Consider the following 15,079-nt stretch of genomic DNA (forward strand, 5'->3'; position numbering starts at 1 on the left):
CATCAACCCAAGTGAGTATCCACTGGGAAAGGAAATCCCAATCCCACATCCCAGGAGACACCGCCCTGGCCCAGAAGCTCATCCCTGGAGATGACATCAACTCAGATGACATCACCCAACCCAAGACTTCATGGTTGGAGCTGACCTCGCTCCCTGCACTGGCGACGACTTCACCCCAGACACTGAGAAACCTCCGTAAATTCAAATCCCTCAGGTAATAACTGAGACCTCCTGCCACCCACATCCTGCCTCTAACTCCACTCCGCCTGTCCATTCTGGGTTGACCCATTTTGCACTGATCTCTGTGCTGGCCACACCAACTCTGGGCAGCTTCCGGCCACTCAGCGGGGCTCTCGGTCTTCCCCAAATGCCTCCTGTCTGTCTGCATTCCACACAGCTGGGCCTCCCAGAGCCCACCTCTCTGACTCCTGGACCTGGGTCACCAGACTTGTTGGGGTCCAAAGCAGTTGGCCACAGAACGTTTTGGCCACTTCCACCCACCGTGGGAAGTGGTGTATTCTCCTACAAGAAGATGGGACAGAGCTTATCTGAGAGGACTTCACCCAAGTCTAGAGCAACTGCTCATTTGTCCCAGGCTATCTGTCTCTTGGAAATGACCTGACTCAACTATACAACGATGCTGTAAAGGTACTAGTGTCTGAGGATGATGGATAATCCCGCCCTAACCATGCCACTCTTTTAGGGGACTTACTGGGAACAAAGCTGGAGAAGCAGCTCTAACGGTGAAATTTTAGGCACTGGGGCAGGCCAGAGGAGAAGACACTTTTTAGACTAAGGCGTCACCAATGCTCCTGAAATCACTTAAGAGCAATATGTCAGTCAAGGGCAGAACTTCAAAGCACGTCTCCACCCGTGATCTCATTGAAATCTTCCAACACATTTTAACAAAAGCAGGCATGAATTTTCCTACCTCATGGAGACTGAGGCCCAGGGCGGTGTAGGAACTCGTACAGTGTCCTACAACAAATATGGATTAGCGATGGGGACAGTGAAAAATCATGGGCGGACGGGCCCAGGTCAAAATCATGGTCCCGGATGATTCTGAACTAGTCACTTCACTTTGTTGGACCTCTTCATCTGTAAATGAGGGTAGTGATGCCCATGTCACAGGACTGTTTGGGGGATCAAATCAGCAAATGTTTGTAAAATGCCTGACTTGTTTCCTGGTGGCTTTGGAAGGGCTGTCATTCTGAGAACCCAGCTTCCCTCAGAGCATCCACACTTGCTACTTAGGTAGCTGGCCAGAGTGGGTGGGGGCTGGGAAACCCCTCTGCCCTCCAGTTCTGCTAACGAGAACCCCTGGCAGCCAGGCGACCAGTGATGTCACGATGGAAGTCACCAGATGCCCTCCTCTCACACTGGGTATGGCTGGGCCCCAGGACTCAGTTCTGTGCCCAGGGTGCAGCAGCCTCCTCTGAGGGCTGCCTCTATCTCTCCGTGGTTGGGCCTCAGCTTCCTACTTGAGCTGATGCCACAATCCAGCTTCAAGTACCTTCAGAATGTGGTCCCTCAGCCCCTGCATATGGATCCTGGATTGCTGTGGGATTCAGGACAAGTTCTTAAAACTCTCGGAGCCTCAGTTCCCTTACCATTAGAATAGGAAGTATAAAACCTAGCTTTGAGATTGTTGTGAGATTTAAATGAGAGAATGCATGGAGAATGATTTAGCTTAGTAATTGGAACATTATAAGCACTGAAGTGTTACCTTTGACGACTGGGCACTCAGTAAAGTTTTGCTGAATGGATGAACATCCCCGTACCCATTTTATAGAAGAGGAAAACGGAGGCCCAGGAAAAGGAAATGACTGGCTCACACTAGTGGCTAGGATCTCGGGTGTTCAGAAGTCAAACCTCTGGCCCCATCTTTCCCAGTCTTTGTTCCTTCCAAGGAGGCCCTTTCTGATTGTGTTTTGGGGACACTTTTGGTCTCTCTGTCCACTTGACAAATCCCAGAGAGTGTCTGGATCCACCCGCACAGCTGTGAATGGACAGAGGAGAGCAGACACAAGTCCTGGTCTTGTTCCAGCTCGTCCCCAATTCTGGATGTTCCAGAAGCCACACCCTGTCCCCAAGCCTCTCTTGAAACCTTGGCAGCTTTATCTGCAAAGGGGAGGGGAAGAGGGTCTGGGGTCAGCCAGGGAATATCAGAGGGAAGAAGAAAGCAGGTTAGAGAGGGATGGAGAACACCCCATGTGACCTCAGCCATAGCCCATGAGCACTAGCTGTCCTCCCAGACTGTAGACAGCCAGCGAGAACTGGCGTGCAGCCTCGACTCTGTCCTGAACCTGCTGGGTGACCTTGGGTAAACCATTTCTCCTTTCTGGGCCTCGGTTTCCCTGTCTGTGAAATGGGAAGTTGAACTAGGGGAGGGGTCCTCTGTCCACTGGTAGGAAGCAGGGTTTCCAGAATGAGGCCGGTGACCTCCCTGTCCCACAGGCCCCCACCCTCCTGCAAGCGTCCAGGAATTTGGCCGAGGCATTTCATTTATCATCCTGTGGTTCACAGGTACCGTGGCCGGCAGGCTGATTACTCAACAGGCTCATTACACTCCTCAGTGACTAACAGATTCTTTTTCTGTTTGTGTTTTAAAGCCATAGCAATAACACTGGCTCTCAATAACTCCACTGAAATCACTATTATTCGGCCTGCCCCTACCTACACGAAAACAGAGCAGCAGAAACAGCCTTCCTTAGAAAAAGAGGGCCTCTGCCTCGCTCACGGTGGGACAGTCTCTTTGGTAATGAAGCTGGTGTGTGTCGGGGGTGGGGTGGATTTATGAACTGTTGAGAATCATAGGATTAGGTCACTTCTCTGGTCCCTTCCAGCTCTGACCTACACATTGGACTTCACCAAAGGGAGGGGTGGAATGGATACCATCTTCCCTCTGAGAGTGGGGTTAAGAGCCTGGCTGGGAGTCAGAGAGCCTGGCTTTTGGTCCTGGCTCCAGCACTTGCTAGCTGGGTGACCTCGGACAAGTCACATCCTCTCTCTGGGCTTGTCTTCTTATCTTAAAAGTGGGGAAATGAGATGACCTTCCACTGGAGGTGGGAGGTGGAGAGAAGGAAGTAATGCACGAGAAGCACTTGGCACAGGGCCGGGGCTCCAAAGCTGGGCGTGTTACTGTCACATCGACGCCGAGCCCCTGGGCAGCAGGCTGGAGTTCCACGGGATGGGGAGGGCGGACTGACGCCAAGGGGGCCTGGGGACTTGGTGGGGGGTTAAAACCTCCAGGAGGGCAAGCCAGGGGCTGTCACTGTCAAAGCCACCTGGCCTCTCCTTTCCTGGCCAGTTTTATATGTCAAAACTACAAGGAACAAAATAACAGCCCAGCACAACACGGCAGCCCCAGCGTCTGCCATGCAAAACTGCTACTTGCTAAATTCTTCAGAGGCAGGGAGCAGGGGCTGCCTCTGATCCAGCTCCCCCTCCTCGTTCGGGGGCACAGCAGAATCTTCCATCGTTGTTGGACTCCCCCTTCGCAGGCCCCTTCTCAAGGATTCAAAGCTCCCAGCTCTGTTAGGAACCCACTTCTCACCTGCCGTAGGCAGGAGGACTTTGCCTCCATAACCATCTGTGGGCTCATTCCCCTCCACCTGTGGTTCTCTATGCTGTGGGGCCAACGCCCCTTTGCTGTGCTGAAATGCTCTTCATGGATTATATAGCCTGCCTAAACACACAACAAAAAATGCCAAGGTAACCAATGTGAGCTGGTAAATGTTTAAGAGTCATCTCTCTGAAGGAAAAAAAAAACAACTTGATTTCTATCGTTTGCCAATTTCCATGGTGTAAATACTTCCATCATGGCTGATTTCAAACTACCAACATGACGACACAGAGTGCAGTCAGGAAGAAATGCACATAATCTGCTCTCGTTTGACTTGGCTCCGGCACAACACTGAATAACACTGAAATTGAAATTCATGGAGAGTAACTTACAATAATAATAAAAATATGTATTGGACAGGCACAGTGATTCACACCTGTAATCCTAGCACTTTGGGAGGCTGAGACGGGAAGATTGCTTGAGGCCAGGAGTCCGAGACCAGCCTGGGCAACATAGTGAGACCCTACCTCTACAAAAAATAGAAAAATTACCAGGTGTGGTGGTGTGTGATTGTAGTCTCAGCTACTTAGGAGGCTGAGGCAGGAGGATCACTTGAGCACAGGAGTTTCAGGCTACGGTGAGCTATGATAACACCACTACATTCCAGCCCAGGCAACAGAGTGAACCCTGTCTCAAAAAATAAAAAATGCATATTTTACTATTTTTGTTCTCAGGGCCAACTACCCTAGAAGACATAATGCAAGGGTCTGTATGCAGGCTCACAGTGATTGCAACTGCTGTGTGCAGACTGGCCAGGTGTCCCATATCGGTCCTTGAACATCATGAGAAGTGTTGCCATTGGTGACATAATTTTGTGAAACGGTGAACCGGTCTCAATAATGTTCTGAACAAAGGACAATCTTCCTTCAATTTACAAGCTAGTTGTAGTCCTGGCAAATTCAGAGTATGTTAGAATCATGCTAAAAAATGTGCTTATACATAAAACAGAGTTAGGTTAAAGCCACAGGTAATTATAAACGGGCTTTTCATTCACCCCAATGTCCCGCAAGACTTTCAACTGTCCCCACTCACAAAATGCCAGTGGAGACCCCAATCACTGTGACATCTAAAACCCACTGCCACAAATTTCCAGTGCACTCCTCAGTTTGGTACTTAGCACTGTAGAGACCCACCGCCCAAAGGTGCACCCCTTCCCCTGGGGCCGGCCACTCTCTAAGACCCAACCATGTTATGAGCTTTGCTAATCCATTCATGCAGTTCCATCCACCTGGAATTCTGTCTTCCAAATTCTGACCTAGAGTTTAGCCACCCATCCTCCCAGTCATCCGTCCATCTCGTCTGTCCCAGCCCAGTACAGGGACCTAAGGACCCAGGATGAAGCCAACCTGACCCCTATCCTCAGGGAGCTCCCAAGTAAGTGGAGAGTCAGGGGTACTGACAGACATCATGGACAATGACAGTGCAGTGTGCCGAATCAGATGACAGAGGTGGGTGTCTTTGGCCAGGGTAGCTTACAGGTAGGAGCACCAGTTTTGGTCTTGAACACTTGAGTTTGATCCCTACCTGGGCGGGTACTTACTGTGTGACCTCGGCAGAGTGGCTTCAATCTCTGGGCTTCAGTTTTCTCAGCAATAAGATCTGTGGAGGAAAAAAACTCGATGTCCCAGGGCTGTCGTGCCTATAAATTGGACAAAGATCATGGTGGGTCCACATTCCCTGGTTCAGAGAATCAGAAATGGCCGGTCACTGGCTCCTTCCTAGTGGCCCTGTGTGGCCAGCTGCTGACTCCTGAGGGTAAAGGGGCTGCTCTGTGGCAACCAGGTTGGGCAGAGTTCTGTTGATGGGACAATTTATACATTGTCCTGGGCTTCCCAGACCAAGATTTGGAGTTAACTTCCAGGGCTGGCCCAGTGTCCTCACTGTGCCCTTGTCTGGCTGGAGTGACCCCATGCTGGGCGGGATGGTGGCCAGGTAAGGGCGGGCGAGTGAGTCAGTCACCACTCAGAGGCCCTGTGGGGCTGCCACTCACCACGCCCAGCCCTTGCTCTGGAACAGCCCTGAGCGTCCAGTGATGCCGCGGACACGAAGACGCCCTGAGCCCAGGGAGCTCCCAGCCTGGTGGGGAAGGCAAACACGTCACTGTCCTCCGCATCTTCCTGCTTGTCCACATCCCTCACCAGCAACTTCCATGTTACCGGATGGCTATCGGCCAGCTTCAGTCCCTATCACCCGCCACCTCTCGGCTGCCCCCAGCCCCCTGACCTCTGTCCTCCTTGGCCCTGTGGCATCCCCCACGCCCTCCTCGGGAGGAAGGCCCCCTCTGCTCCTTCTCCACTGCAGCATGCCACCCTGGGGAGGAGGAAATCGCCCCACTTCCCTGTCTTCCCCCAGCCCCAGTGTGCTCCTCGCCCCCGGCCTACAAAATAGCAAACAGCTGCTGTGACCATGGGCTGCCCAGACCCCAGGGGCCTGGGGGGAAGCGGGCCAAGGGGAACTAGGAGAAAGAGCCCTTAATAACATACCTTCCCCAAGCTGCTTCCAAAGAAACTTCTCCTCACAAATCATTCCATAAACACTTAGCAGGCTCTCAGGAAAGCGTGCACAGCTCTCACCCGGCTATTAGGAGGCTCCTCACAAGTAAATTGAGACCAGGCAGCGGAGGCCTGTGCCAAATCCCCCTTCCTGCCCTCTTCCCACACGGCGTCCTCCTCCCCCACCCTGGGTCCTTCAGCTCCAAGGGCCGGGGTCTCCTCTCCTGCTGCTCTGGGCCTCTCCGCCAGCTCTGACCCTCTCCCTGCTGGGCAGAGGGCGCCCTGTTTCCCTGGAAACCAGCCCCCTCCCCACCCAGGAGGCTGAGTTTCCAGAGAGCTCTCCTGGGCTGCTGTGTAGGCCCAAATCCCACTGAGACTTCCGAGGGCCACAGCACCAGGCCAGGCGTGGACAGACTGGGCCGGCCCACACCCCCGCTCCGTCCCAGCCACCCCTCAGCCGAGGCTGCTGGTGCCTCTCAGGCTGGGGCTGTCGATAGGGAAATAGCTCCAGGTTCATCCAAGTCACGAGCTGGAAAATCCCTCCCATCCAACAATCCCCCCCAAGGGACAGCGTTGTGCAATTCACTCAGCTGCTAATATCCAGCTCTTGGCTAATATCCAGCACGGATCGGGGAATGACTTGATTGTTCGTAAGTTGACACATTTGCTTTTAGGTTCGCAGCTTGCTCGTGTAACGACTTTCATTGGGGTCTTTGAGAACAATAGTAGGGCTGGTGCCCCAGTAGAGTTCAACATGACTGGCTTTGGAAGATGCTTCAAGAAGGACTGCCCCTTTTTCTTGGCTTATCCAATATCGTTTTGAAGAACAAAAGGCTCTACTGTAAACAGAAATCATCAGTGAAATAAATAAAGCATTCAGATCAAAATAAACACGTAGATTTGTGGGCACTGAAATTAGCAGTAGATGGGCTTTGAGAGGCAGGCCCTGGGCACAGAGCTTGGGCCAAGTCCCAGCTCACCATTGATTGGAAGGCAGATGGTGAGGCCTCTGCCAACCTCCGCTCTGCGATTCTGAAATGGGTGGGACCTCCCTACCTCCCCTCACTCCAGCACCTCTGCCGCCCCTCCACATGCGGTCACGGGAGGCCTCCCAGGGCACCCAGAGCCTGGGGCCCTTGCCATGGCACCAGGCTGCCCAGTCCAGGAGTTCAATCACGGGGCGCTCATTCAGTCCTTCAGCAAATATTTAGGGAGCCTCTTCTGTACACAAGGCACCAAGTAAGACACTGACCATGACAGACACAACCTGTCCCTTGAGGAGCTAACAGAAGGGGACAAGTACAAAGGGGTGAGTGATGAGTTGCAGTTGTGGTAGGAGTCACACCGTCCCTGAGTCAAAGGATGGAACATTTCCTTCCGCAGGGCAGGGATCAGGCCCCAGGCTCTAAGCCACAGGGTAACAGAAATCCAGGCCCAAGATACCGGTGAGAGGTATCGGGCTTCTGGCATGCTTGCTGCAGTGGGAGAAAGAATGGAAGGAGGAGTGGAGTCTAGACCTGGGCCCACTATGATGATGATGATGATGACAATGATGATGATGATGATGATGATGATAGCTACCACTCCTGGGGCACCTCCTCAGTGCCAAGAACCGTGTTTTACTTTCATTATTGATAGTTCCCATCACAACTCTGTAACTTGCACACGGGACACTGTGATGTGAGTTGCCTCATGTCATACATCTTGGAAACAGAAGGAGCAAAATGGAAGCCCAGCGCTGTCTGACTTTAAGAAAAGATGACAGCAGATCCCTGCCCCAGACCCACACCAGAGGAGTCACCTCTGGAAACTGAGCAAAGTGGGCACCGCCCCACAGCACATGATCTGTGGGACTCAGGACAGACCCTGCAGCCCCCTCCAAAGCCATGACCTCAGATGTCAGCGACCTGAATCTCCCCCATCGGTGCCCTGTCCCTCTGCGCCTAGCATTGTCTTCCTCAAACACCTCGGTCCCCCACGTACCCCTGGGGGGACAGGGGACCTCCCTCAAATAGAAGACAAATTGAAGACTCAGATAACTACTGAGGTCAGAGTCTCTGGGTGACTCACATCCTTTTCCTTCAGAGTTAGATGTGTCCTTGCAACCTGCGGCCGAGCGAAAATCTCCCAACGCTCCACCACTCCACAGTGGCGGAGAGGAACAGGTAACCGCAGTAACGACTCCTGTTCGGCAGAGGGAAGGAAGGAAAACACACACAGGACTCCAGTCCGCAGCACTGACCAGGTCCTCGCGAATGGGGGTACCGAGTCTCCCAGTCCTGGTGGAGGAACGAGTGGCTTGAGTGCAGCGGTAGGAAGAACGTGCTCCTGCCCCGAGATGTCCACACCCTAATCCCTGGAGCCTGCGAATGTGCCTTGGTAAATGGCAAAGGGGAATTAACATCACAGATGGAACGAGGGCTGCTAATCAGCTGGCCTTAAAATAGGAACATAATCCTGGCCTCCCTGGATGAGGCCACTGTAATCACAGGGTCCCGGAAGCGGAAGAGGGAGGCACAAGAGTCGATGTCAGAGTGACGGGGCGCAAGAGAGGCTCAGTCGGCCCTTGCTGGCTTTGAAGAGGGAAGGGGCCGCGAGCCAGGGCGTGCAGGCAGCCTCTAGAACTGGAAAAGGCCAGGGAATGGACTCTCCCCAGAGCCTCCAGAGAGGACTGCAGCCCTGCTGTCCCCTTGGTTTTAGCTCAGTGGGGCCCGTTTTGGATTTCTGGCCTACAGAATTGTAAGATAATAGCTTTGTGTTGTTTAAGTCCCGAAGTTTGTGGTAATCGTTACAGCGGCTGCAGAGAGTCAAAACAGAAAGCAAAGCAACCAATCCCACTATCGCAATACTGCTTCGGGTGCTATTTTTATGCCTCTGGCTGGGCACTGAGCAGATATTGCCACTTTGGTCCCCCTAACAATCTTGGGAGAAGGTGTGATCATCCTTAGGTTACAGGTGAGAAAACTGGAACTCAAGTAACAGCCAACTTGTCCAAAGTCAACTAGCTGGTAGGAGAGGGAGCCTAAACGCAAACTCTCCCCTGTCTGGCCTCCAGCCTCGCCCAGCGCACCTCTCCTGTCTGCTTGAGCCCTCCAGCGACAGGGGGTCACGTGCTGCAAAGCTTCCTGGCCTCACTGCTCCCTCCTGGCCTCACTCCCTGCGGGCCCTGGTGTATGAGACAGCCCAGTGCATGGCGGCTAGAATGCTGGACGCTGGGCCAGCCAGCGGGCAGTGGATCCAGGACGCAGTTGCCTTGATAGTGGGCCGAGGCTGAGCTTCCCCATTCATGGGGAGCAGGCTCTTATGAAAATCTAGCCTTCTGCTCTCCCCTCCTGCCTCCAGCCTCCATGCCCCTGAGCTGAATTGCGAAGGTATTGGAATGTGTTGCTTTGTACTCCGTGGAGGAACGTGGGGCTTTGTCTTTCAAGATTTATTCCTCTCTCTGTCTTCACCTCCACTCCCATCTGATCCAGGAATGTCCGAGGGGTGGCCAAGGTGAGGAGGGGCAACTCTAGCTCCTCTGATTTCTTCCTGACAAATGTAAAATGGGTCGGGAGGCCACAGGGGAGGTAAATAGATCCCTAAAAGTGCCTCGTGTGCAATTTGGGGCTGAGAGCAAGTTCACATAGAGATAGGGCTCCGTGAGCACCCCCAGGGGCTGGCCCAGCCAGCTGGCAGCCAAAACACAGCTGCTCCCCGAACACGTGGTGGCCCAGGCCCAACCCCCCTGAGTGGGAACAGTCCAGGGTCCCACAGCCCAGACCACAGAGCCTAAACACAGACTCCAGAGGTCAGATGAGACCCAGGGGAACATCTAATCTGACCTCTTCATTGGCCCAGAGAAGGGAGGTGACTTTCCTAAGGTCACACAGCAAAGCCAGGACTACGGCCTCATCAAGCCTCAGTTTCCCAGGGACAGGAGCTCCAATGAGGTAGAAATTGCTAAGCGAATGCGAGAGGGAAATGCTAACAGCCCACCATGGACGGGGCACACGCTGCGTGCCGGGCACTGTGCTGAATGCTTGGCAAGCCTCCTCTCATTTCATCCTCACAACACTCTGTGAAGTCGTTGCCCACATTTTACAGATGGCGAAACTGAGGCTCAGGAAGGGCAGTTTTCAGGGGGATAAAAATCAATATCATAATATGGGTAGAAGTTACTTGGATATTACATATGGGGAAATAATTTAGCTGTACACATAATATTGGTGCAGTTTACTCTCTGTCAATTATACTTTAATTTTTAAAAATGCTGTGAAACTGAGGCTCAGAGAGGGTAAGTGACTTTTTCAAGATTACACAGCTGGTGAGTGGCAAAGCTGGGCCTTCTACTGGCTTTGTCTGGCTACAGAGCCCACAGTCACCACCGCTCACCACACTGTCGTGTCACATGTCAGCGCCATAGTGATGCTTTCTGTATTTCAAGTTTGCTCCAATTGCTGAACCCAGACTCAAGGGAGTGACTGGGAGGCGTGGGAGGCTCTGTGGAGAGGTCTGAGTGCAGGCAAAGGGCAGACACAGGCTGCACTGCGGCTCCCCAGGCCCTCAGTTGGTCCCCTGTGCAGTGCGTAACCTGAAGGCCTGTAGACAGTCCTGGTGGGGGTCTCAGGGTGGACAGAGGGGATGCCACCCACATTGTGGGCTTTGGCCATGTGAGGGAGGGGGAATTTTTATGTCCCCCCATCTGTCTGGGGCTTGAGGGGCTCCTTCTTTGGGTGCAAGCCCTGAACAGGGTCCTCAGCTGCAGGACACACACAGGAGGTCACTCAGTCACTCAGCAAATGCTCGTCAAGGGTTCTCTCTATGGCAGGCTCTGTCCTGGGCTCTGGGGACAGAGACATCAGACCCAGTCCCTGCCCTGGAGTAGTCCCTGGGAAGTACAGGAGATGCAAGAAGAGATAAACGACAAAAAGCAGAGAAGCTGGCACCTTTACACGTACGCAAAAGGTGCCCCATCTTCAGAGCGGAAAATCGTCTTAATATACCTAGACTGGTATAGGGGCAACTGGCACAGCTGCGTGGCCCTCCTGCACCCCAGATCTCCAGGCCCAAAGCTTACTGGAGATCTCTTGGACTCCGAAGCTGTACTTTCCTGCAGCTCCACCAGGCCCGGCCCCCTGCCTGCAGCCCACACCGTTTCCTGCACTCGCTTCTACACCACCACCCCCACCTCCACCCCGGGCCGGCTTCCGTCTGGGCCTCCTTGCCTCCCCAGCATAGGCAGGGGGATGCTGGATGGGGGCTCCCCAAGGCCCCCGCCTGCCTGGGATGGTCTGGGTTCTCTGCGTGAGAGTGTGTGCAGACCTGGCCCTAGAGCCAGGGCAATGGTCCTTGAAGTGCACAAGAGCATTCCTCGTCAATGTGACGTGACCATAGGGGTCACTTGGAAAGGTTGGGACAAATGGGTCATGGGAGAGAACAGGAGCGTAGCAGGAGCCCCTCCCACCTGCACAGTGGTTTACCCTATACAGAGCTGGTTTCCACGCCTTGGCTTCCCAAAAGAGCCAATGAAATGAACGGGTGAGGCAAGGAAGGCTCAGAGAGCTCAAGTCACTTGCCCAAAGTCACACAGCCACACTGCAGCCCAGCTGAGTCTGCACGCCAACCTGCCCCTCTGTCCCAAGCCTCCTTCACCACCCACAGCCCCTCCTGGCTCACACGGGTGGGCTCGAGGAGGCAAGGGGCTGGGCCCCCCGGCTGGGCCCCACCAAGCGCGCTGAGCCATTGGAGTTGGCGTTGACGATGGAGCTGCCAGAGCTGAGCTGCCGTCTGCCGGGAGGAGGTCACGGTCTGCAGATGCCACGGTCTGTTGGCTTTGCAAGCAGGATGACATGGGGAGGCCCACCTGGCCTGGGCTGGGGCGCTCTTGGCAGAGACAGGGAATACAGCAGCGCCGCCTGGGCCCTCCTTCTTCCCTGCTCTTGCTAGAGCGTGGGGACAATAGCCCGCCAAAACCTCCTTTGCAGGGCAGGTAGGTGGGTGGTGAGCTCGATGAGTGGTTGCCTGGAGGGGACGATGGGGACTTCAGACCAAGGGTAGCATTCCTCAGCCCCCTTGGAAGGCCAGAACTAGCAAAGCACAGAATAGCGAAGCATGGACACTCTGGAGCCACACTCCTGGGTTCCAACCCAGCCACATCTCTGTGACCTTGGGCAAGGTCACCTTCACCTGTGTTTCAGCTGTCACATCTATAAGATGGGCCTAATATCAGTGTTTAATGTCATAGGGTTGTTATGACAATTAAATACTAGCTCTTGCAGCCAGCAATCAGGGCCAGGGGCTAGGATGAGCACCTAGGTCTCCTTTCAACAAAGGTGCCGCACATGCATGAGAAGGGCTACCTTAGAATTGCTTCCAAAGCCCCTTCCCTCTCCAGGCCTCAGTATTTCAATCTGAAAAGTAGGTGGGTCAGCCTACTAGGTCTCCAAGTCTGTGAGGAGTTAGCTACCCCAAGCCCTGTGCCCCCTCAAGCGCTGACGGGGGATAGAGCAGCAGCAGGACTACACGGGGCCAGCAGGTCGAGGGCCAAGGACAGGCTTTCTTTCCCAGAGGGAGGGCAGGAAAGATGGTCTCTTCAAGGGTATTGGGAGTGGGTGGCGGAGGGGGAGGGGATGCTCCTGAGGAGGGGTGGGGGACCATCTGCCCCATGTCACCTGCCCAGGTAATGAAGGCAAGACCCCTCTGGCAGTGGGAACAGGATCAGGACTGGGGAACCCCCAGTTGCTCCCCAAGTCAACTTCCTTTTCAAAAACAAAAATATGACAAAATCCTTCTCTCTCGTATGGATTGACAAAGATTACAGAGCCATTTGGGACCAGACAGATGTAAGCTCCCAACCTGCCTCTTCCACTTAATGCTGTGTGACCTTGGTTAATACACTCAACCTCTCTGTGCCTCCATTTCCTTAACTGTAAGATGGGGCTAATAGCCCCTCCTCACAGGGAGATGGCACGTGGGAGAGCTTCCTAACCAAGGTTGGTACTCAGACGACACTGCTGCTTTCCCCTTCTTTGGTGATTCAATCCAACCACCTTGATGCCACCTAAAATGGACTAAGCCCTGGTATGGGCTGGGGACCCACATGGACCAGCCTATGTCCTGCTTTCGATGAGCTCAAGGGTCCCAGGAGAAGCCAATGCTGTGGCCAAATGTAGAGATGAGTGAAGGCTTCATGCTGGAGGTGACTGGGTGTTTTTTGTAACTGCTGCAGTTGAATGGTCGGTACATTGGGTGCACTATACTCTCCTACATGATTTCGTGTATGTGTTAAATCATCTCAGATACTACCACCTATATGTAACAGTCTCCACCAGACTTCACAGGAAGCATTTGAGAGTTGATCCAACTTCGTCTCCTCTGGACAAGCTCCAGTGTGTGCTGAGAGCAGGTGGCTCTCCAAAGCAGGGCCTGCCCCCACGGGCCCGGCCCCACGCCTCTGGCCAGGCAGCGGGAGATGATACTGGCGCTTGGAGCCGCCTGTTGGCTCATGGCCACTCTCCCCTCTGCTCCTACCCTGGGTGGCCTACAGGTGGGCTGAACCACAGGGGGCAAATATTTGCTGACCGAGGGGATGTATTGGCACTGAAGACCACGCAGCAGGTGTCTGCATGTGAGGGAGGTGAAACACGGGGCAGTGGCCGGGAAGGAATTGCCTGAAGCCTCACACCTGCGGGGAGGCCCAGACAGTGGGTGACCCGGCCCCAACCCCAGTCAAGTTCAAAGGCTGAGGGAGACGACGGGGGCCAGATCGGGCACTTGAACAACAGTGCACAAGAAATGAAGATGTCATCAAAGGCTGGGATGACAGCTCCGCAGCTGCCTCTGAGCCAGAAAGAGCCAGGCACGAGAAGGCAGGCTGGGTCTCCACGACAGGCCGAGGGAAGGGCACCAGCTTTCCTGGGAAAGGCCGTGTATCCAGAGAGACCCCGAGGGCGGAGGGCAGGGTTGAACGTGAGTGGAGGGGAGCGTGGCATGTCAGGGTCAGGCCGTGCACTGTGCTGGGCAGGGGACCCCGTGTGGTCCCAGATCTGCCCCCGAACCTGCGCAGCCTCCCGAGGCGCTCCCTGTCTCTGAGGGCCGCTTGCACAGAGAAGGGAGAGTGGGGCCTTCGGCAATGGGGCTGCGGCATTGGAACCTCCCCTGTTCCCCGTCTGGGGTGGTGAAAGCCTGTCAGAGCCTCGAAACTTGGCATCTGTGGGGCGGTCTTGGGCAAGCCCCCTACCCTCTCAGGCCTCAGCTTCTGCCAGCTGACCCTTGGTTGGTGGAAGTGTCCAGCGGCACAATGTGTGTGGACGTCCTCGGTGGGGGGCCCCCTTCATGAGCTTTCCACTGTCGCTGGTACATAACCTCCGGGCAGCAGCGTGGCGCCCTGGCGGGGCTCCAGTGGAAGCAGAGGTGTGGTCTGCTCAGATAAGGGGCCCCAGCTCCCAAACAGGATGGCAGCGGCACCACCGCTGTGTGATTGTAGGCGCCATGACAACAGTCAGGTGAGCCAGGAGAATAATAATAACACGGCGGCTCCTTCCTGCTGCCCGAGATCACAGACGGGAAGCGCGGTGGGAACGCGTCGGGCCGGGTGCTGGCCAGGACCGGTTGCCCTCCTGCTGCCTGCTCTAGGACTCTGCGTGGATGCTTTTGGGAAAGCCTGGGCAGGGGGCTGGTCTCGGCTAATGGCGCCCAGCCTCCCTGCAGGTGGGCCTTTGGGTAGGGCTGGGGCACCAGTGCACTGGAGGGAGCTTTGCTGGGCAGGACTGGGAAGGCCCTGTCCCTGCCTCCACGTGACCTTGGAGGTCCCCAGCCCTCTTTGCACACTCGGATGCCCATCTACATAAGATTTCTTTCTGACTCTAGTGTGATCCTGACCGGGGCTGGGGCTGAATCAGGACCGGGGAGAGCTGGGCCACTGGCTCAGGCGCTCGCCCCAGCCGGCTCCCTGCAGCCCGCCCCTCCGCCTCCCTCTTCT

General features: G+C 54.8%; 1 protein-coding gene across 1 annotated transcript in view; it reads right to left on the minus strand.

Annotated features, from left to right (window-relative positions):
• Positions 1-11,771: 11,771 nt before the first annotated feature.
• PRKRIR (protein-kinase, interferon-inducible double stranded RNA dependent inhibitor, repressor of (P58 repressor)) overlaps positions 11,772-15,079 on the minus strand; it is an 88,481-nt gene continuing 85,173 nt past the window's right edge. The window contains 1 exon segment of the mRNA XM_012645577.1: positions 11,772-11,886. Within this exon segment, the coding sequence (XP_012501031.1) occupies positions 11,772-11,886 (115 nt within the window).

Source organism: Propithecus coquereli, unplaced genomic scaffold, assembly GCF_000956105.1.
Source record: "Propithecus coquereli isolate 6110/MARCELLA unplaced genomic scaffold, Pcoq_1.0 Scaffold235, whole genome shotgun sequence".
NCBI classification, from domain to species: domain Eukaryota; kingdom Metazoa; phylum Chordata; class Mammalia; order Primates; family Indriidae; genus Propithecus; species Propithecus coquereli.